Raw genomic sequence first — 18,593 nt, 5'->3', positions numbered from 1 at the left:
TCTCCGGGAAGGTTGCGGTGTTGAAGGAGCAGTTGATGACGTCTCGGAGTTGGGGTGCGATGACGGAGACGGCCTTGTTGAAGACGTGGTGGGGGCATGGGTCGGTTGGTGATCCGGAGTGGATGGTGTTCATCGTGTGGATGGTGTCTTCGGTGCTGACCGGGGTCCAGGCGCAGAGGGTGGGGGTGGGTGGCGTCGGTTCGGTGGTTGGGTGCGTGGTCTGTGTTCCGAAGCTGTTGTGTATGTCGGCGATCTTGTTGTGGAAGAACGAGGCGAGTGAGTCGCAGAGTTCTTGCGAGGGGGTGATGTCGTTGGTTCCGGCGCTGGGGTTCGAGAGCTCTTTGACGATGTTGAAGAGTTCTTTGCTGTTGTGTGCGTTGTTGTCTAGTCGTTCCTTGAATGCTGTTTTCTTGGTGGCGTGGATCAGCTGGTGGTGTTTGCGGGTGGCGTGCTTGAGGGCCGTCATGTTGTCTGTAGTTGGGTCTTTGCGCCAGGCTTTCTCGAGGGTGCAGCAGTTCTTCTTGGAGTTCTTGAGATCGTCGTTGAACCAGGAGACCCTCTTGCTGCTGGGTCTGCTGGGATGGTTTTTCTGGGGTGCAAGGTCGTCAGCGCAGTTGGTGATCCACTGTGTGAGGTTGTTGGCTGCCTGGTTGGGGTCCGTTGAGCTGGCGGGATTCAGGTTCAGGGATGTGGAGAGCTGGTCGGAGGTGATCTTGTTCCAGCTCCTTCGGGGAACCTGTTGCGGGCGGTGGTGAGTCGTGGTCCATCTGAAGCTGAAGTGGACGCAGCTGTGGTCTGTCCAGTGGAGTCCGGTGGAGTGGCTGAAGGAGACGTCCTTGCTGGAGGAGAAGATGGGGTCAAGCGTGTGTCCGGCGTAGTGGGTGGGGGTGTTCACCAGTTGCTTGAGTCCGAGGTTGGCGAGGTTGTCCAGCAGGGTGGTGGTGTTGCTGTCCTTGTTGTTCTCCAGGTGGAAGTTGAGGTCCCCTAGGAGGATGTAGTCGGAGGAGGCGAGGGCGTGCGGGCTGATGAAGTCTGTGATGTCTTCGCTGAATTGTGTGCGGGGTCCCAGGGGTCTGTAGATGAGGGTGCCTCTGAGTGTGGTCTTGGGGTCGGTGTGTATCTGGAAGTGAAGATGTTCGGCGGCTGTGAGGGTATCGTCGGAGTTGGTCGTGATGCGGATGGTGTTCTTGTGGACGATGGCGATGCCTCCTCCTGTCTGGTTGATGCGGTCCCTTCGGGTGATCTTGTATCCGTCCGGGATGGCGATGGCGATGTCGGGCACTGAGGAGGCGTTCATCCATGTTTCCGTGAGGAAGGCAACGTCTGGGGATGTGGTGTCGAGCAGGTTCCATAGTTCCACGGCGTGTCTGTGGACGGAGTGGGTGTTGAGCAGGATGCACTGGAGGTGGTTGCTGCTGGTGTTCGGCTTGGCGGGTGCGGTGCAGGTCCGGAAGCAGGAGAAGTTGCAGGATCGGCAGCAGAAGGGTCCGTGGGTGTGTCGCGGGGTGGCTCGGTAGCATCCGGTGATCCGGCCTGTGTTGAGTGCGTTGAGGGTGGCGAAGTCGTAGGTCCGGCGGGAGGGCTGGCATCTGCGGGGGCCAGGGGTTCTGGCGCTGGGTGCGGTCCAGGCGAGGACGGGTGCAGACGGGCTTGCGTTTGGCACGCCTTCGGCGCACAATCGGCGCGCCCGCTGCGCGTCAACGCTGCACGTGCGTGGGGGCGTCATAAGAAGGGAGCCGGGAGGGAGGGTCCGCTGGGTGGTGGGAGTGGGTGAGCCAATCAGCTGGCGGGGGGCGGGGCCGCAGGGAGGCAGCGGCGGGGAAATCGGGTGCAGGCGGGCGGGCGGCTCAGCGGCGGCTAGGTCGCCTGCCGGGAAGTGAAGTGAGGCAGCGGCGAAGATCAGGAGCAGGCGGTGAGGAGCAGGAAGCAGGAGGAGCGTGGGGGCGACCAGGCCTGGTAAGGCACAGTGGTCGCTCCCGAGTTGGAGGCAGGGTCCCCTTAAGAAGGGAGCCGGGAGGGAGGGTCAGCTGGGTGGCGGGAGCGGGTGAGCCAATCAGCTGGCGGGGGGCAGGGCCGCAGGGAGGCAGCGGCGGGAAAATCGGGTGCAGGCGGGCGGGCGGCTCAGCGGCGGCTGGGTCGCCTGCAGGGAAGTGAAGTCAGGCAGCGGCGAAAATCAGGAGCGGGCGGTGAGGAGCAGGAAGCAGGAGGAGCGTGGGGGCGACCAGGCCTAGGTAAGGCACAGTGGTCGCATATATCCTCACTGGGATTGTCTAATTTGAGGATACTACAAGGCATCACCATTAGACCTCAATATCCAGACTCCTCGGGTCAGCAAGAGGAGATTACAGCACCTGGAGCTCATTAGCACTTAAAAGCACTCCTGTTCTCCCACGGTTTAGGATACTGTTTGCAGGGAACCACCACTGGACTTCAACCCCCAGACACCTCTGGGGCAGCAGGAAGAGATTGAAATACTTGGTGCTTGCAAGCGCTTAACATTTTTCCAGTTCTCCTGCGGCATGAGACGCTGTTTGTAGGGCCTGGCCACTGGATTTCAACCCCCAGACTCCTCTGGGGCAGCAGGAGGAGATTGAAGCACTTGGTGCTTGCAAGCGCTTAAAATTGTTCCTGTTCTCCTGCAGCATGGAGCACTGTTTGTAGGGCGCGGCCACTGGACTTCAACCCCCAGACACCTCTGGGGCAGCAGGAGGAGATTGAAGCACTTGGCGCTTGCAAGCGTTTAACATTTTTCCTGTTCTCCCACAGCATGGGACGCTGTTTGTAGGGTGCCACCACTGGACTTCAACCCCCAGACTCCTCTGAGGCAGCAGGAGGAGATTGCAGCACCTGGCACTTGCTAGTGCTTAAAAGCACTCCTATTCTCCCAAAGGCCATGCCTGGGCCAAGGACAGGCCCTTCTGCGTTCGTCAAAGACCGGAAAAGCCCGGGCTAAGCCTACCGTCTGACATTTTCAAAGCCAAAAATGAGGGACTGATGACAAATTAAAACTGTACATGTTTTCTTATCTGAATCCTCATTGCACATAGTGTACAAGATGAGAGCCTGTTGCTGACTTCATAATCTATCTCTGTGAGATGTACCTTGGCACTAAGACCTGGCCCTCCAAGGTAGGACTGTACTTCCAGTGCATCATCTACTGCAACTCTGGGAAAATGTATGTCACAGAATTACAGCACCCCATGATTAACGTAATTAACATCAGCGAAGGCACCTACCCCTTCTGATTGGGAGTCGTCATCTATTGGGCTTGCCCTCCAAATAAATATATCCCTTATATTCCCTTACTAATGTCCCGCCCTTGGCATCGAGAAGTGTTAGAAATGGGATTTCTGGCTAGCTAAGACTTGCGCCAAAGCAAGGCAGAAACCACCACTCTAGTCAGGATAAGGGAGCTACACTTCTAAAATAACCCCTGCTTACCCCCTTGGTAGCCTGGCACAAGCAGTCAGGCTTATCTTAGAGGCAGTGTGTAAAGCATTTGCACATAACCAACAGTAATACAGTTTACGCACTACAAAAGGACACCACACCAGTTAAAAAAAAATCCAATCTTTATATACTTAAGACAAGACCAAATACGATAAAAATCCACAATACTATACTTCAAAATCTTCATTTATCAAAATATGCTTTTAAAAAAAGTTCCTTAATGTCGATAGCTCTGTTCGGGGCTATGACGGCATCGTGAACAACAAATCCATAAACAGTTCTGGCTGACCGCAGTGTCTCAGGCCAACTACGGTATCGGGAAGACCTGCAAACAGTACCTATCAGAGATGCAGGGCGATGGAGCCATAGAAGTCACTCGCGTTGCAAGTCGTGCTCCTTTCTGATGGGATTTGGAGCGCTGGCACCAACAGGTGTTGGGTGCTGCAGTGAGAAGCGCAGCGTTGTGGCGTGAGCTGACCCCAGGTCGCAGTGCGAGCAGCGTCTCGGTGGCGGCATCAGATGGCGTCGTCGGTGAAACCAGGGTCACGGTGTGAGATGGAGGCAGTGCTTGTCACAGTGCTAGCAGGTCACTTTGCAAGCAGCAGCGTTGTCATTGCTGAAGCGCTGTCATCGGCTGACGAGCTGGAGTCGATGGCGCCAGCGTCGGTAGGCCAAGGCTGAGGTGTGGGATGCGGGTAGGGTGTTGTGTAACTCACGAGCGGTGCCCCTGAACCACAGTGCAGGCAGCGGTGTTGATTTCGGTGGGAAGCGGCGGCGTCAGGAAGGCCACGGCGTCATCGTGAAGCGAGGCGGTGCAGAGTGCGTGCTCACAGGTCGGGGTGCGATCAGCGGCTCTGTGGCAGCATCTACAGGCGTTGTTGGCGAGACCAGGGTTGCGGTGCGGCATTGTGGTAGTGCCCTCTGCAGTTCCAAAGCTTCGCTGTGAAGCAAGGTGGTGCAGAGTGCGGTGTCCACAGGTCGCGGTGTGAGCAGCGGCTTGGTGATGGCATCAGCAGGTGTCGTCAGTGGGACCATGGTCATGGTGCGGCGTTGCCCTCTGCGGTGCCTTCAGGACACGTGTTGGGCAGGGTCGTCGTAGACGTCGTCAAGGGGCGTTCTTTGGGTTGCAGCAAAAAACACACAGTTCCCAGGGCTGCGGGTCGAAGAACCTGAAGTCTTTGCTGTTACTGAGACTTCGTTAACAGGGGCAAGCACTACCTCAAGCCCTTGGAGAGTCTCACCAATTCCGATGCAGAAATTCCAGTCCAGGCCTTTCACTGCCCAAGACAGAAGCAGCTACTGCAGGTCAGCCCAGCAAAGCACCCAGCAAAGTAGTCGTTCCTTTCACAGCTTCTCCGGCACTTCTTCTTGGCAGTCTTCTTGATCCAGATGAGTTCTAAAGTTCAGGGGTCTGGGATCCAGCATTTGTATCCAAAAATCCTTTGATCTTCCAGGCAGAGGGTGTCTGTGTTTGGCCTGACCCAGTTGGACCGTCTCTGGCGTGAATTCCTGGCAGGAGGTGGAGACGGCTTTGTCAGAGGCAGACCAGGCCCTTTGAGGTGCAAGGAGGTTCCCTCCATCGTCCCCCATCATAACCCAGGTCAGTTGATCCCTTTCCTGACCTACCTAGGCTATCAGGAGCCACCCCACTCCCCAGTCATCGGTCATCCCAAAAACCAGACAGGCAATCCACCTTCCAACAGAGGCACACGGGATGACCGAGCAAAATAATACCCACTTTCTAAAAGGGGCCTTTATGAACTCAGAATGAAAAGTACACCCTTGCTAAAGGCTGCATCTTTAGACGCTGAGTTCAAGCATACTAAACTTCATTCACTTATACCTTTTTCGGGCTACGTACGTGGGTGGCACAATCCGTGCTGCAGGCCCATGAGCAGCGATGGACTCACAAGCCCCGGCACTTGCAGTGCCCGTTACAGGGGGCTGACAAATGAGTCGCACATCCAATCATAACACAATTTACCACAGGAGCACCATCGCTTTACTACTGATCAGCAGTGCGAAAAGCGCTCAGAAACGTTATACCAGCAAAAACAGAGTCAAAACCGGGAGGACAGAAAGCAAAAACTCGGTGAAACACGCCAAAAGATGCCAAGTCTAACAGGAAGTATTTACAATGGGTATCAAATCACCCCAAACCTCATACGGTGTTGTAATTCAAACTGATGTATTTTTGCACTTTTTTCGGGGTATTGTGTGGGTGTGGAGCTGGTGTTCCCTTAATGTATTACTGATTTAGAAGTAGACCTTGTTTGAATTGAGGTATATTATACTGCTTTACCAAGAATCCTTGGGTGTAGTGAAGATGTGACACATATAATTTAAGTAGTTTTTCTGACCCATATTAACAAATTTTTGCCACTAGTTAGATTTTGCTTTGCGGGAAGTGTTAGCCATACAGAAGCACTCCAGGCGTGTAGTGAGAGGGAACTAGCAGGCACATGCATCAACCATTTTTGCGAGCACAAACGGTGCGATTCGCAAAAATCGTCTGTTTGCGCCCTCAAAAAGGGCATTTGCAATGCATCAAGGCTCTCGCAATTTGATAATTCGCAATTATTTGCGATTTCTCAAATTGTGATTGCATTTAAGGAATCGCAATTTGCGATTCCTTAAATGCAATGCAAGAACCACTTTAGAATAGCGATTTCGTTAATAGGGGGCGCAAACTATCCTGAAGTTGAACTTGATGGTAATTTGCAAAATACGTTGAAAAATCCACTTTAGTGAATTTTTCAAACTTTCATGTTGCGCATACACATGCCCTTGGGCCTTGTGTGTGTGCAACTTGGGTGCACATCACAATTTCAGGGGTGCAACAGGGTGTCATTTTGACACCCTTGCACCCTTGAAATGGCATGCGCAAATTGTGAGTACCTGTTGGTACTAGTAAATTGCGCATGCAATCTCCCATTCATTCCTATGGGCCAGCAAGCCTATAGGAATGAATGGGGAGCGGCTCTTTAATTGCGACTTGCAATTAAGGAATTTGTAGGAATCGCTATTTTCTCAGCGATTCCTGCATGCATAGGCATTTACGCTTCCTTATTAGCGAATCCTTATTTTTCGGTAATAAGGAATCGCAAATGGCATGTTTGATGCATGTGCCAGTTAGTGCCTTGAGGTGCTCAAAACCTGAGGCAAAACAGGCACAGCAAAAATTGAGTGCAACACGTATATCTGAAAGAGAAACAGAAGTTTAGCTATATGTGCATATCATGGAGCACAAGGAAGGACCTGCTTAATTTAGCAATGGTGTGGGTTCCGTGTAGGGTTTTGGAGTGTACAAGAAAAGTTGGCGCCTATGCTGGTAGCGATAAATGTAAAACAAAATAACAGTATAAGAACGGTGCAACACGGTCAGAGGAGACCAAAAACCTCTGTGATGGGTGTTCAGGGCCCACCCGATTGAGTACAAACAAGTCCTGTGCACACGTAACCTTGAGTCAGTCTTTTAAAGGTTTTCAAAAGTAAAACAAGCAAAACAATAATCAATTACACAAGATGGACTCATATAGATGGTTTCTTTCAAAAGAAATGTATTAAGCCTACCAGCTGGTAGTTTTTTGTCTTGTTGTTGCCCCTCCAGAATGGGAGGCTTAATACATTTCTTTGGAAAGAAACTATCTTTATGAGTCCATCTTGTTTAATTGATTGTTGCTTTGCTTGTTTTACTTTTGAAAACCTTTAAAAGACTGACTCAAGGTTACATGTGCACAGGACTTGTTTGAACCTAATTTAGCAATGGATTTAAGATTATATCTAAACTTGGTCCTCAGTTGCTCTCTCTTTCCTGTGGTAGGGGTAAAAAAAAACTGGAAGTAGTTCTCCTGTGGTGCCATGAGACAGGGGATAGCAAGGACTACCAAAGGGCAAGCAAAGAATAGCAGCTGCTGACGTAAGGAATACATCCTTAATGGTATTACATCTGTTCCTTTCTGTGTTATCGTCATGCCTACGTGGTTACCATTGGCGACACATTGAATGATAAGATTCACATATTGAATGCCTCTTCTCCTAAACTGATGTCCATCTTTGTATTTGCTCTGCAGGGGGCAAGAGGCGGAGTTGGACTCCCTGTGGCTGTGCAGTGTGTGGCTCTACCGTGGCAAGAGGAGCTGTGCCTCCGCCTCATGAAGGAGGTGGAACGAGTGACTCACCATAGCAAAAGAAGTTGCTCCTTATAGATCCTCACTGTGAATTAATCATTGAAACCACACATTCATAGATAAGAAAATTCATTTTGGAGCTCATGTATGATTAGCTTTTTTAGATCGGCGTGCACATCGGTGCAATATTCAGGCATGTGCTGAGTGAAGGATGTCTACCCTTGGAAAGATATGCTTGTGGCAGATACCAAAGGCGTCATTTCGAGCAGTTCTGGCCTCATTCATGTGAAGGGAAGTGACGTAAGGCAGTCAGTGAGTGACATTTTGGGAACGTACGATTACTGCAGTTTATGAATGCCCAAGTGCACCTGGTCACATTGTGGTATCCTTCACTGTGTTATGTATGTGGTACTTGCTGATTGTAGAATGTTATTCTTAGAATGTCATGATGTAGTTATGTTATGATTCCATTTGAGGCCAGGACTGTGTCAGTTGCTGCCTGCCTGTGTCTTCTGTGGATGAGATCCTTTCTCCTTGATATATGAATAAAGAAACCTTTTATTCATTCTACATTTGAGTTATACTTCTTCACATTGGCGACGAGGACGGGATGAAGACTTCCCTTACAACTTTCAGTATTCATTTTGAAGAAGACATTTTTTTTTACATCTCCTGCAGGGGGGACAGCATTCTAAGTTGGTTTCATCAGGCAGATTTACATGTCTCCTTAGTTCCTGGTGAGAACCCCTGCATTGTTCTAAGAGACATAGTATCTCACTCTGGGGGGGACAATGCTGTCTTAAATGATGTGTCAACATGTACTACTGGTTGTAATGTAGTAGGGGTACAAAAGGTCCCTAATCTGAGTAAAAATGAAATATCTTATCCTGATTGGCGAGGTCAATTTAAAAATGTCTTTAGTGACAAACTAGGTTGTCTTTCTGGTTATGTGCATAACATTATCTTGAAGACAGATGCAGTTCCTGTGGCATGTAAAGTGCGTAGTGTTCCTTTAGCTATGCAGGAGCCTATGCGGTTGGAGTTAGAGAAACTCTTGAGTGATGGAATCATTGTGAAATCTGAGGCAAGTGAATGGGTTTCGCCTGTTGTTTTAGCACGTAAACCCTCAGGTGAGATTCGTTTTTGTGTTGACCTTAGGGGTCTCAATAGAGAAATTGTGGCGGATAGATACCCTCTTCCCAATATTAATACCATGTTAACTCAACTTGGGGATGCTTGCATGTTCTCCACACTGGACCTTAGGGCTGCATACCATCAAGTGAGAATTGATGAGACGTCCATGGGTTTCACAACCTTTATCACACCCTTTGGCACATATAAGTTTACTCGCTTACCTTTTGGCTTAATCTCTGCAGCCTCTGTTTTTCAGAGGATAATGGAGGATGTTTTGAAGGGTATTACTGGCGTTAAAATTTATCAAGATGATGTACTTGTGTTTGGTTCATCACAGAATGAACATGATCTTAGAATTAGATCCGTTCTGGAGCGTTTTGAGGACAGAGGATTGACTTTGAGGGAAAATAAGTGCAGATTTAATTTGACTGAGATTGACTATTTAGGTCACTGTTTGACTCCTGATGGTGTAAAACCTAGGGATAAGTTAGTGAAAACTATACACAGTTTGCCTACGCCAAAGTCGAGAGAAGAGTTGGTTACCTTTCTAGGTATGGCGGAATATTATAACAAGTTTGTCCCTCATTTTGCAAATAAAACATCTAACATGAGAGCTTTGTTAAAGAAGGGAGTAAAGTTTTCTTGGTCTCATGTGTGTCAAAAGGAGTATGAACTTGTTAAACAAGATTTAAGTCTAGCTCCTTCTTTACAGAGTTTTGATGTAAGTCATGATTCAATTTTGGTCACAGATGCTAGTTCCCGAGGTTTAGGAGCTGTGCTCAAGCAGATGAGGGATGGGAAAGAGATTACCATCTTGTTTCTGTCTAGATCTTTAATTGGCCCAGAATTGTCATATTCTGTGATTGAAAAGGAGGCTCTTTGTATTTATTGGGCAATTAGGAAATTGAAAAAGTTTCTGTGGGGTAATTCGTTTGTGGTTCACACTGATCATAAACCGTTGAAGGAAGTCTTTTATAAAAAAGGTTTGGATGCCATTTCTTCACGTATTTGTAAATGGGTTATCGCTCTCCAAGATTTTGAATTTGATGTGAGATATTTACCGGGTGTAAATAATAAGGTTGCTGATTGTCTCTCTAGATTAGTTGTGGAACAGGATGACCAGACTTCTATATCTTCTGAAGATTCTTGGGAGGTAGATGAGCTCAAGGTGTGTGAGATTGTTGAAGGAATTGTTCAAGAGAATGATTGGAGAGACGCCATGTGTACGGACTCTGAGTTACAAGAAGTTTGTGATTTGATGAGTAAAGGGTGGCCATGTCTTAAGAATTTGAGTGTTACTTCTAAAAAGTACTGGAATGTTAAGGACAAATTATCCTTAAAGGATGGGTTGCTGTGGAGAGGCACTAGACTTATCACACCTTCTCTGATAAGAAAAAAAATTCTTCACTTAGCTCACCAAGGGCACCAAGGCATTTCCAAAACCGAGTACTTAAGGAATCTATTCAGATCTCTAAGGATCAGGGCTCGGATTGGAAAAATAACCTGTTGGAAAGAGTAATGGTATATAGAGTTACACCACATTCCACCACAGGTGAGATTCCTTTTGTGCTTTTCCGAGGTCGAACACCAAACACTTCAATATTTCAAACTTGGATGAGAAATTTAGGGGTGGAAACAGTGAATCATAACAAGGACCTAAGTTCATTGAAGCAAGAGGTTAAGTCTGAACTGAGGAAGAAGAACTTTGATAACAGACATGCAGTTGCTCATACTAAAGTGTGTGTTGGGGATCGGGTGAGAATTCGACTTCCACTTAGATCTTCAGGGTCAAAGTTTTCTTCTCCCTTTTATGTCACTAAACTCTTTCGTAATGCTGTTAAGCTAAATGATGGAAGGATTTGGAATTTGAATCGAGTTACTTTATTTACAGGCTCTGCTGGAAAATCTTTAACAAATAACAATTTCATTAATAAGGAAGCTCATGTCGAGTCTGAGGTTCCTGTCAGGAGAAGTACACGTTTAACCCGTGTTCCTGCAGCTCTTAATGACTATATTTTAAAATAGTAATTTTTTATGTTTCAGGGGAAGGTGTGTGGTATCCTTCACTGTGTTATGTATGTGGTACTTGCTGATTGTAGAATGTTATTCTTAGAATGTCATGATGTAGTTATGTTATGATTCCATTTGAGGCCAGGACTGTGTCAGTTGCTGCCTGCCTGTGTCTTCTGTGGATGAGATCCTTTCTCCTTGATATATGAATAAACAAACCTTTTATTCATTCTACATTTGAGTTATACTTCTTCACACACATCTCACCATTCCTTGCACTTGCATGCATGCACACACACTCTCACAGAAACACACATACTAGTGTACCCAACAACATCCAGAAGTTAGTACTATTCCCAATAGTGCTGGCTAACTTGAGCACACACATGCATACAAAAACATACACACAGTACACACACGCTCACAGGAACACACACATACATGTGAGTATCCAACATCGTCCAGAGGTTGATCGTATCACCAATATTGATCCTAGAGGACGCACATGCACACGGACACAAACATGCACGCTCTTTCACAGTCACACACAGCCATACACAAAAACACAAATGTGCAAATATCTGAATAGTCAAGAAAACTGCCACCTTCATGTCTCTTGGAAAGCCAACCCAGCAGCACCTCACTTTGCAAACAAACCAGAACCATACACCCACACCCATCACTCTACGGATGTGTTACTTCCTTCTGTAAAGATCTAAACTTCTCAAAGTTTTATTGAGGGTTACGGTCTTCTATTATGGAGGTGTTTTGTCATACCTTTTCATTCCTGAAAGGATAATTTGAAACTCATAAGGAAATGATCATTTTGATCAATGTATAATGTATCAATGAAAAATAGGTGTATGGTGCATGCATTCAAGTATGTGGAACCAAGTTACACTGTGGAATCCATTTTCTTTGATTGTCTTTATGTATGCCACTTGACCGTTATATTATATTAAATGACGATAAGGCCTGTAGAATGTGCACAACAAAATGCATGACCCTTAGTGAATTAATGCACTGTGCTGAAGTGATTACCCTGCAACACAAGGTAAGGCGCACTCAAAGACAATCCCTCTGACTTGCAATTGCATACTAGCCCAGCAACAAGTCACTGTTAGCAAACCATATATAGATGAGACACAGCGTCTACCTCTGATTGGTTACTGCATTGCTTAGGCTTGAAAAACCCCACTGTTCTAATCTGGACAGGATAGTATGATGAGCACCATCACACTTTATCATGCAGGTGGCACGCACTATTAGCTTCTTCTGAATTGCTGTATATCTAGTAATTGAGTAACCTGTGCCGTCTGATGACGGGCATGTGATATATTGTTTAATAGTTGCCGAGAAATTCTATTGTACTTATGATTTAATTGGACATGTATCAAAGCGCCTTTTTGTGGTTTGGAGGAATAAAAGAATGTGCTGAACTTCTACAATTTGGACATTTGGTTATCTTGACAGTTGTCCATGTGTTCTCATATAGTAAATATATCTTTCTTTATATGAGCATTACAGAGTCTGTCTTTTATTTCATGTAGAATTCTACAACACATTTCTCAAGTGCTGCATTCCTATATATGCAACATTCATGTCCATGCACTTGTTTGAGGGTAGTTTGATGAACTAGACCAGCCACCATTTAAAGAATACTGCAAGAAATTATAAGCATCTAATTTGATACCATAGACAATGAAGATAAGTATACAAAGCCATGTCTTGGAGGAATATAAAATAATGACTGCAGAGAATGCTTTAACAAGTAATGAATTAAATTAAGTAACTTTGGGCCCGATTCACAGAATGAATTTAAGACTCAATCCTAAACTTACTACTATTTTGGTATTCACAGAATGCACTTACTACTTTTGGTATTCACAGAATGAATTTACTACTTTTTGTATTCATAGAAGTTAGGATTTTGTCTTAAGTCTGTCTTAAGTCTGTCTTAAGTTTGTCGTAAGTCTGTCTTAAGACAAAATCCTAACTTCTGTGAATACCAAAAGTAGTAAGTTCATTCTGTGAATGCCAAAAGTAGTAAGTGCATTCTGTAAATACCAAAATAGTAGCAAATTTAGGATTGAGTCTTAAATTCCTTCTGTGAATCGGGCCCATTCAAATTAGTGTTGGGGATAGAAAGTTGTGACATAATATATGCTTGAGTGGTATAAAAAAGAAAATAATATAATAAATATTGTCATTAAGGGAAATATGGTAGAGCCATTTAAATTTGAGATTCATCTTCTGCAAAACACATGTAAATCTTTTACATGAAAAGGGATACTTCAGCTTGGAAATTACGCTTTTTGTTTACACATAATAAAAAGTGCTGGTTTGAACTTTTTAGTTTGGGCCTTTGGGTGCAAATCCAAATTCCAGCAGGGCAGTCCTTCTTCTCCTTGTAGTTCCAGGCAGCAGATCTGAGAGACTATGCAGCTCTCACATAATATTCAGTGTTTCTGGGGCATATTTATTCAGTGTTCTGGGGTGACAAGTAGTGGTGTACCTCTGTCAAGTGAGATGCTGGGTGCCACCCAAATGCATGTCAACTTCCTCCAAACTGTGCCATCTTCTTGTCCCACAAAACACTGAACTTCCAAAATCCAACATGGATGATTTCTCTCCGGAGGAGTAACAGCTGGCTAAACCAACCCACAGTGTGGCTCATTTCCATTACCTTTCGTCTTCTGAATTCTGAAAATTCTTGTCCTAAGCCTGCCATCTTACTGGGGGCACAGGATGTGGTGTTAGGTACGCCTGGCATTCCTTACTGATCTGCTCTTTCTACAGTGTATGATATATTCAGCCCCCTCCACAGAACCCATCTTCCCCAGCCGCAGACTTCTCTCCATCAGATAGCCTCTGCTCAGGCCAGGCCACTAATCACGTACTCAAAGCAGCCTGGCTAAGCCTGTTAAAGCTGACCAATCAGCAGAGACCAATAGAAGGCTGGATTTTGGCTTACAGAAGAGAAAGTTCTTTAAAGTATCTTATGTACTAGTTATGATAAATTCAACAATTGCAGGTTGTTGGATTTATCAACACCAATCGTGTAGGTCTTTGAATTATATTTACTCATTTCCTAGCAATAGTTAGACCTAAATAACATATTACAATGTTAGCCTAGTATCTACAAGGGGGAAAACAATGAAGTGGCAGTTTTTCCTCACCAGGGCATACAAGAAATATTTTATAAGGTCCCTGTGTATAGGTACATGACCCCCAACTCCTGGGGCACCTAGGGGAGACTTTGGGGGTGCTTAAAAAACTATGGTATACTATCACTTTTAAAGTGCCCATACCACCAAAGTCGAGTTTGCGAACAATTTACTTTTAAAAACAGTCAGCGAGGGAGGAGCTACGCTACGATCCAAGATGGCTGCTTAAGCTCCCGGCTCCGTCGACCTCTGCCGGCAGCTCGCATATCCTGTCATTTATCCTTTACCTACGCCGGACTCCCGTGTGTATGAAGCTCGCCTGATACCGGTGGTGCAATCCCGGACTCCCTAACATACTGGGTGGTTGAGTTATGTCGTGTACCATTTTCGGCCTACTCTAGGGCTGAAGCCGGGACCTCGATTTCTAGCCCATCCGGGCTGGAATTGATCAACAGCGGCTGTGGAACCAGTGTTTTGTCCAGTCTTCCGTACTCGGATCTTTTTCTGCATCTCCGAGCTGCAATCCAGTTACCAGCTGGCACTGAGGACTCGGTCTCGTGACACAGGGTGTGCATCGTGAGCCGCGGTCGGGGACCGCTCGCCCGGAGACCCTGCTGGGGACAGCGGTGTTGAAGGGGGGGCCCCCGCGGTCGGCAAAGGTGCCGTGATCACCAGCTGAGGGAGCGCCTGCTGTTGCCGTCGGCTTCGTGTGTGCCTGGAGCCTCGAAAGTGAGTCTGGGGCTCGAGCCCTGCTTCGTCTCTTTGGGGGGAGATGGAGAGGACAGATGGCGCACCATCGTTGAGGTCAGTGATGGCCGCCATTGGGGCGCTCCACTCCCAATTCACAGTCACGTATGACCGAATGTCAGAAACGCTGGGAAATATCTGCTTGCGACCGGACGATGATGCTGCGACACAAGATCAGCATTCTGTGGTTCCAGTGGAAGATTTGGCCTACTGTTCTGAGGTTCCCGCGCGGCAGCCTGACTCAGCTCACGTCGATGATTTTGGCCTCGTGAATGTTGCACCTACGACCGTAGTTAGCTTTCCCGGTATGACTCCTGCTTGGCGAAACATCGTTGCCGAAGGTTTTGATCTCCAAGAACAGCTCTTTAGTGACCATCGGAGAGGTCTGCTTATCTTCTTCATTTTTCCCCGTTGGTCCTGTGGATGCCGCCATCTTGTATCCTGTCCTTGGTCCGATTCAGCTGCTTCGAACTGCTATGGACTTTTCGATTACCACATAGATACTGTGGCTTGGGTGGCATGGGTTTTCATAAAGAATCGCACTGGTCAGGGCTGACTTCATCTTGTATCCTGCCTTAGATCCGATGCCACTGCTTTGTACTATCTGGAACGCTTTGCTTTCTGCGAGATTGCTGGCTTTGGCGACGTAGCTTATCGTGAAGAACCGAACTGTCATGGTTGTCTTTGACTTTTGGGATTAGCTACGCTTTGTGATCTATGCCGGGATTGTACTGTGTATCTCACTGGGAGTCGGGTGGGGTTCTGGTCGAGGTCCTCCCCATATCGGTGCTTAATACTTGCTTTTAATAATGGACAATAAGTTTTGGGGAGGTCGCTAATGGCGGGGGGTGTAGGGGGCCGGGAGTATGTTTGTTCTTCTCCTCCTCCGCTTTCTTTATTTCCCTTCTTTGGGGTGTTCCGGGGCGACAGGCACGCTGTTAGTGGGGTAGGCCGTAGCCATTACAGGGGTGCAGGGTGGCGGGTGTTGGGGGGGTTTGTTATTTTAGTTTGTTTTGTTCTATGGTCCCCTTTCTTTCTTCCTCTTTCGTTGGGTAGGGTTTTTCCTCCCTTATAGTGGGGTTGGTTGTCTCTCCTTATCTTTTTTCTTTCTCTGTTTGGCGTCTATACTTGCCTATACCTTACTGTCTCCGGAGGGTGGGTTTTCGGGAGGGTGTGCTCGCTAACCGCTTGCTATTACATTGTCTTTTATTCCTCGTTAGTCTCGGCGGGCATAGTGTGCCCAAGGTTCATATTGCTCATCACCTGGTTTTGTTTGCACTGCGGGGTACCTCCCCTCCATCTCTTCTTAACTTCATGTTATGGTGTGATGCCACCGATAGTACAGCCACTCCTGCTTCTTTATAACTTTAAAATTAAACCTTTGATATCCTTCTGCGTTGAGGCATATACAATCACATGCTGTATCTGTGTTGTAGTTATCTCTTGGTCGTATACACGTGCATGACTCCTGATCTGATTCCTGTGTTTGCGGCCGGCCTCTGTGGTTGTAGGCCTGCGCTTGTCATACTTTGATTAACTCAATAAAGGTTTAAAAAAAAAAAAAAAAAAAAACAGTCAGCAAAGACAGGTTGCCTTCATAATGACAGCAGGTACTGAGCAACTCACACATGCAAGTGCAAACAATCTACTGGCTTCTAAACTTCCATGCGCTGTTATATACTAGGAAGTTATAGGTCGTTTGAAACCCCCTAGCCCTATTAAGTACGAGAGACGTATTGGGTCTGTTAAATACCAATTGTGAGAATTTTCTTTTAAAGACAGGCTGCAAGGCAGGACTGCCTTTAAAAGGACATCTAGCACACTGAAGAGCAAACATGCAATTGCAGGAAAACTGTTGGGCCTCTAAACCTCCATGCCCTATTATATACTAGGACAGTGGTTTTGAATCTGTGGAGGGTGACACCATAGGGGGGCGTGGATCATGGGAAGGGTGGGTGCACATTCCCCAGCCTTCCGTGGGCCCAGAATCTAGAAAAAGACAACCGTTTCCAAACGGTTAATTCAGATAGTTAAAATGCATCAGCTGGAGTGTCATTCAGGGAGTGTCCTGTCCTGTGAAACAAAAGCCAGTCAGACAGCTAAACAAGGTTTCCTACCAGTCTGCCTGCCTGAAAGAAATGCAAATATGTGCTATGAGTTAATCTGCAAATGTAAAGGCTAATCTGCAAAAGATGCTTGGGAGCTAGTACTGGCTTTAATTGATCAAATGACTGAAAGCTTTGTGATGACAAAGATGTATTCTTTTGTAGTGGTAGTGCAAGAAGTTAACAACTGAGATGTGAAGTGCGTGCTTTTGGTTACAATTGTATTTACATAGTGCTTATTACCTGTGACGAGATGTTGAAGGCGAGAAACAAGCAAGACACAGAAAAAGCCTGGGTTAGGGCGGGCAGGCTGGGAAAAAAATTGTAGTGAAATGTGTTGGAAGAATGGGAGTGTTTTATTTATGTAAAATGTGGGGGTTTTGATGTAAAAGAAAGGAGAGAGTTAGAGTCAAATGGTAGTGCAATTGTAAAGAACAAGTATGTGCGGCCGGACTGAAGGTTCTTGTTCTTGTTTTCTATGAGCTCTCTGTGCTTCCAAATAAAGCAACCTTTTCCACAAAACACGAGCAAGAGTCAAGGGCCTGTCATTTCCCAAGGTGGTAAATTTGTTTTCTGAATTAGCCAATTTTGGAGTTTTAAAGGTAGGAACTTAGAAGTACAAGAGACACAAACACATACCCAGAGAAGTGCCCAAACACCCAGTAATATGCATTACAGATTGCTGCTGTAAACTGTTACTTACCTGGCAGACACATTACGACTTCCTGTCCTGACTTTCCTGTAGATAACTTTTTATCAGCGGATCATTAGCCCTGAAGGAATTTATGGGAGATGACAATTAGTGTGTCCCTTTAATTTTGATTGTATTTGCATAGCACTTACTATCCCTGAGGAGAATTTGATGGGACAGTTATGTAAAAATATTGCATTAGGTACAGTCTGGGTATTACTAAACTCTACAATTTTATCATAAAATGTTTTGCGCATTTTGTAGCAGTTTATCTTAAACTGTGTGCAATGCAAGTATAAAATAATGACTTCCATATTCACAGTGCTTTCTGTCACAGGATGTGACCTCGTAGCAAAATAACAAATCACTATTCTCCACTGCAGTAACCAAGATTTAATTCGGTGGCTTTCTAGTTACACACAGACCTTTGCAGTGCATTAACTAATAGTGCATTTCGCACTGAGTAACAAGTGTACTTTATTTTTTTCATTTAATCTTCCCGTTATTTTATATGTAGCTACCTGACGCTGAGAGACCTAAAACAAATACAGAATATTTTGTTTTTTCCAACACCTTAGACCGCGTCCCCATGCTAAGAAGCTCAAGGCCCTCCAGCCCCCCCCCCCAACATGGCTGAAGTCAACAACAGCAGCATACTAATATAACCAGGAGTCCGTTTTTGCTAAAATAAAAGCATCTGTTTTCATAACGTTAAAAATAAAAACCTTTTTAGAAAAACTGTATGAAAAAAGATTAAGGGATCACTTCCTCTCCTGGAATTAAAGAAAGTCTCCTACTTGGACCTTAGGGTTGATCATCATTAACAATTGTAAATGGTATGTTTTAATTATGATGAATGATGTTCAGCAACCTCCGGTTCAAGGCAGCTGTAAAAGCCAAGCAGTCAGCATCCCATGAAATTTAGTATGGTTCTCCTTGCACTAATATTGCAGCCAATGCATTTCAACCATTATACCGAGGGCCACTGGCATTATGTGATTGTGCGGGTGCTCCCATTTTTTCATAATTATTGTTGTATTGCTTTATTTTGACAACCAGTGTCATAAAAGCAGTAGAAAAAAAGACAATAATATAAAAAGCATACAGATTAGACATGGAATACAACAGCATGATAAAAAGTGGTATGCACAAGCGAGCC

General features: G+C 46.0%; 1 protein-coding gene across 2 annotated transcripts in view; it reads left to right on the top strand.

Moving 5' to 3' along the window:
• Nucleotides 1-12,242, top strand: part of LOC144800537 (vitamin D3 hydroxylase-associated protein-like) — a 306,080-nt gene extending 293,838 nt beyond the window's left edge. For both annotated transcript variants that reach the window (XM_078671688.1, XM_078671687.1), the window contains exon 15: nt 7,524-12,242. In XM_078671688.1, the coding sequence (XP_078527814.1) occupies nt 7,524-7,658 (135 nt within the window). In that variant the 3' untranslated portion in view covers nt 7,659-12,242. The remainder of the gene's footprint in view (nt 1-7,523) is intronic.
• The last annotated feature ends 6,351 nt before the right edge of the window (nt 12,243-18,593 follow it).

This window comes from Lissotriton helveticus, chromosome 1_2 (assembly GCF_964261635.1).
Source record: "Lissotriton helveticus chromosome 1_2, aLisHel1.1, whole genome shotgun sequence".
In the NCBI taxonomy this organism is placed as follows: Eukaryota; Metazoa; Chordata; class Amphibia; order Caudata; family Salamandridae; genus Lissotriton; species Lissotriton helveticus.
This window is presented reverse-complemented; position numbering and strand designations above follow the sequence as displayed.